Consider the following 4,729-nt stretch of genomic DNA (forward strand, 5'->3'; position numbering starts at 1 on the left):
TGAGTAATAGTGTAACGCCCCTAATTTTCTTACCTAGATCAGACACGTCATTACATGCATGCCTTTAATAACATATGCGAAAATCTAAATAAAAATTTTAAACGAAGCCATGAACTTACATGTTTAATTTAAAACAATAAATAAAAATAATGTCGTCGTCGGTAACATAGATTTTTTTGTACAAAAATCAAGAGCTACCTATGGAACTATTAATTGAAAACAATGCATACTACCGTCCTATCTCAGCTTCCATGACCATTCCAGCATTCATCGTTATCCGTGCATGGACGCTTTATCTTTACATGAAAAATAAGACTAGCATGTAGCTCGAGTATTTTAGTAAATACTCAGTAAGTAATCTCATTGTTGGAGTCAGGTAATGCAAACATACACATACATGATGGAACCTATCTTTTAAAACAACGTATCATGAGCTTGAGTTCTGCCCAGTTTAGGTAGGGTTGGATGTGTGGTACTTCCCCATACACGGCCCACGCACGCACACATGGACATAGCAGGCAGACTCGTATACGTACCCCTGGGTCTGGCTTCATCGAACTAAACACGCTAATGCGTCGCCGGACACCACAGAGTGAAAGGCTCACATGATATGATGATGAACAAAAATATCGAAGGTATGCGTCTGTACTAACATAACATAACGAGGAAATATCCTAATGCACATGACATTGATAAATGCATAATAGCTTAAAATCATAGCATATAATAAGAATCATTTCGTTTTTCCTTTCATTCATGTCATAGTACACATATGAATCACGTATGAATAGTACTTATCACGACTTATATCACACACATTCATAACATGGCTTCACATGGCATTACATATCATGACGTAGCATGGCATCACACACATTCATAACATGGCCTCATAGGTCATCACATAACATACTTAAAATAGCATAACATTCCTAATTGTGTGCATGTAAGGGCCACAGGGCAAGCATGTTTCATCATACAATCCTTCCAACCAACAAATGTAGAGTCACTCACTTGTTTAGCCCAGATTCCCTTGTTGAACGATGAAAGTTCCACATTTGCTAATTTAGGGAATGATCGTTGGTTTATAACAAGGAATACTCTATCCATTGGTGTGAGGCCTTTTGGGGAAACCCAAAGCAAAGTCACGAGAGCTTATGCTCAAAGTGGACAATATCATACCATTGTGGAGAGTCGTGTTCGTCTAACCTCCCTAACTATTTTATAGGTGTTCTTAGGACATAGTATTAAACTTAGTTTAGCTAAACATATTGATTACTCCTAGTTTTAGCTAAAAAAAATATATTAAATTTGAGCAAATAGGAGTCCTACGGACTTAAAATGGCCTCAATAATGTCAAAAACAACTTTTTAAGGGTCGAAAATGTTGGAAATGATTGGCGTTTAGATTTTAAACACTTTTTTTTTACTGTTTTATACACTCCTTTTCTTCGACATTCTATTCTAAATCATCAAGGTTGATCATTCCCCAAGAGAATTTCGAAAAACATAATTCGGGACTTTTGAAGCACGTGCTAAAAATACTGAGTAACGTTGATGTTTTTCGAAATTTTCTTGGTGAATGATCAACCTTGATGACTTAGAATAGAATGTCGAAAATTAGGGTTTCGATTTTAAACACTTTTTTTTACTGTTTTATACACTCCTTTTTTGTTCGATCAATTCTAAATCATCAAGCTTGATCATTCCCCAAGAAAATTACGAAAAACATCAACTGTTACTCAATTTTTTTAGCACGTGCTTGAAACGTTCTGGATTCGACATTCTATTCTAAATCATCAAGCTTGATCATTCCTCCTAAGGAAACCTTCGAAAAACATCGATCGTTACTCAGTTTTTTTTAGCACGTGCTTCTAACATTTTAACTAGAGAGAGTAGGGGCCTCTCATGGTCGAGGCTTCTCCCGTCGATCTTCATCCTCGTCAAAGCTTTTCTACTAATAAGCTGACATTTTAGTGACAAATGGAGGCTGAATCGGACCCAAAGTACTTCTCCCTTTCTCCTCAAAACTTTTTTTTGACTTCTCCCTCACCCAACAAAATTGTGATATGTTTACAAATAATCCCTCCCATTTTTCAGTTGTTTTAGAATATTTCAACTATTTCTAGAATTGTTTTTATATCTAATATGTCGGTTTCTTCTAAAACTAGTTTTTACCTTGTTTGCATTGTAAAATCCTGTATTCCTATTCAAATTAGAATTCTAAACTCTCTACGCCCTCTGGGATAAGATATTTTTCGAAACAAGCAAATCATAATGGTAAGATATTTTCCGAAACAAGCAAATCATAATGATTGCTGGTTTTATTATTTTCATTCGTTTTTTGCTATATTGCAATGGATTCAGCAAAACTCTTCTTATAAGAATAGCCTTTTTCTTGATAGCTTTGATTAATTTAGTACTTATTCTTATGAACTAATGAAATACCTATGATTTTATTTTCCTTTATTAAGATCTTTCTAGTTTGCTACCCATATTTTCTAAGTTAATTCCAATGATAGTTTATTTTGAATTAAATTATAAAGGGAGACTTTGTCCTTAATATTTCTTTTTATAAACGGTATATTTTATATAACAGATTTTGAAATTTTAATGGTGTATTCCATAAATCTTATTGCTGTATTTTTAAAATTATTTATTAATACTTTCCATTTGTAATTTTTCCATTGTAAGGAACCTCCACAAACAGCGTGATACTAAATTCATGGTCTTCTGGTCTTCTCCTCCTTCAAAGCAAAAGCAATGTCAATTATGTAAGAGGACTTTATTATAGTATAAAAATAGAATCGTTAAGTATTAATTCTCCTAAATTTTAAAAATACAATTATTGAAAACATGCCCAACATCATGGCATGTTGTAAATCGAATTTTGAAAGTTAAAATAAAAATGATAGGAAGAATGGTTTGAAACATTTGTCGGCATTAAAAGATTATTCAATCAGTCGACGGAGTGGTCTCAGGTGGCGCTGGTTTAGCACAGATGGGAGGGTTTTGCTTTCCAGAAACGGTCGGTTTCACATTTGCACACTCAGACACAGCTGGCCCTTCTTTACCACTATAAGTGAGGTCAATATCAGCAATTTCCACCCCCTCACATGGATTACTTTTACTGCAAACGAGTTTGACTGCAACCGGAGTAGAAGATGTACCCCTGATATTCTTGAAACTAACTTTGCTAATCTTAATGGCGGATGGAACCTGGATGTTCAAAATAAACATTAAACATTAATTAATACTTGTTCAAAAGAAAATAAGTTGGAAACCAACGAGGTTCGAATTTAATACACACCTTTCGGTTGCACTGATTCCATGGACAATATTCTTGATCTATGATGATAGGGTTGGCAACATTTTCCATTTCAATATCTTCAAAATGCATGTCAGAGGCTGGGTATGAGACGGCAGAATCTGGCCATGATTTGATCCTGACACCATTTGTAGTACCGATTAATTTGCATTTCTTCACTGTAACTCCTACTACTTCTTTTTCAGTTTTGTACTTGCCCAAGCTGCCTATGCTAATGCCATGTCCCGGTCCGCAAGTAACATCACTAATGGTTATTTTTCTGTTAGTGTATCCTACAGATATACAATCATCTCCCGTTGCAATTGCGGTATTGAGAATGTAAACGTCTTCTGAATCGCCCAAGTGAATTCCATCGGTGTTGGGACTATTGTGTGGTGCAGTAATTTTCAGGTGATCGAAGGTAAGATTCTTGCCGGCCAAAACATTGATATGAAAATTCTTGCTATCCAACGAAGTTATGTCCTTCACTATCGAATTTGTGATGAAATTGAACTTCAAATTCTGCCCATTTTAAACAAACAAAGAAAAAACACTCCCATGTTAAAGTATATAATGCTAACCCAGATTATGAGTTCTTTTTATAATTAAAGTAGTATGAGCATTTACCATGGGAAGCTTTTTGCATTCTTTCTTCAGGTGGCAATCATTCTTTTCCCAACCAGCTTTTCCTTGGCCATCGAAAACTCCAGTACCAGACAATGTCAAATGATCGACGTATTCCATAACAAGCAACCCATCTCCTTCCGTGTCGGTAGGAGAAGCTTGTAATGTTCCTTCAACTAGAAGCTCAATAGGACTTTTACATGGACCTTTGAGCCTGGATTCTCCTAATTGATAAGTTCCTTTTGGAACCAATACTTTACTTGGAGTAGCCGAAGCACATGCTTCCTTCCATGCATCTGCTAAAGCCTGTGAATTCAACCATTTCATTTGAGAAAAATATTTTGTACAAAATGAAATTTTCGTTTATCAACTTAAACAAATGTACACGTACTTTAGTAGCATCAGCATTAGGTTTGGCACCAAATGTCGTAATATCAAAAACACCGCTAGTAGCATCAACGGTAGCATTAGACACCAACAATAGCAACAGTGGTATTAATGCCATAAACTTTGATATCAATCCCATCCTTTCTAGTTCACCTGTCTCTTCTACCTTACCTTATTTTCTTTTCTTTTGGTACAAATTCTCAAACTTCTTAGGAATAAGAATTGATTTGAATGCATTCACCAACTCAAACCCTCTTTATATACAAACACAAAAATAACCAATTCAAACTAGCTAAATTTGTTAAAAGATAATTACGTGGTTTAAGGCAGGCCCTATAATTAGTTTTACCTTAAAGGAGGGAGGACTGGTTTGGTTTGGTTGAACATAACTCCTTCATTAAATTTATATATT

General features: G+C 35.1%; 1 protein-coding gene across 1 annotated transcript; it reads right to left on the reverse strand.

Moving 5' to 3' along the window:
- Window positions 1–2,954: 2,954 nt before the first annotated feature.
- On the reverse strand, window positions 2,955–4,456 carry LOC147790138 (exopolygalacturonase-like). The gene is made up of 4 exons (XM_087128334.1): window positions 4,322–4,456; window positions 3,934–4,236; window positions 3,310–3,837; window positions 2,955–3,218 (listed from the first exon to the last, which is right to left on the reverse strand). Exons 1-4 carry the CDS (start codon window positions 4,454–4,456, stop codon window positions 2,955–2,957), a joined length of 1,230 nt encoding a protein of 409 aa, XP_086984460.1.
- Window positions 4,457–4,729: the final 273 nt, after the last annotated feature.

Source organism: Cucurbita pepo, chromosome 11 (genome assembly GCF_057944985.1).
Source record: "Cucurbita pepo subsp. pepo isolate OVF chromosome 11, ASM5794498v1, whole genome shotgun sequence".
NCBI classification, from domain to species: Eukaryota; Viridiplantae; Streptophyta; class Magnoliopsida; order Cucurbitales; family Cucurbitaceae; genus Cucurbita; species Cucurbita pepo.

Bases quoted from the DNA above. Each gene is read 5' to 3' on its own strand.
- LOC147790138 (XM_087128334.1), bottom strand. From the start codon at position 4,456: ATGGGATTGATATCAAAGTTTATGGCATTAATACCACTGTTGCTATTG. The intron at 4,237-4,321 runs GTACGTGTACAT...TTGAATTCACAG, and splicing joins CTAATGCTGATGCTACTAAA to GCTTTAGCAGATGCATGGAA. The intron at 3,838-3,933 runs GTAAATGCTCAT...TTGTTTGTTTAA, and splicing joins AATGCAAAAAGCTTCCCATG to AATGGGCAGAATTTGAAGTT.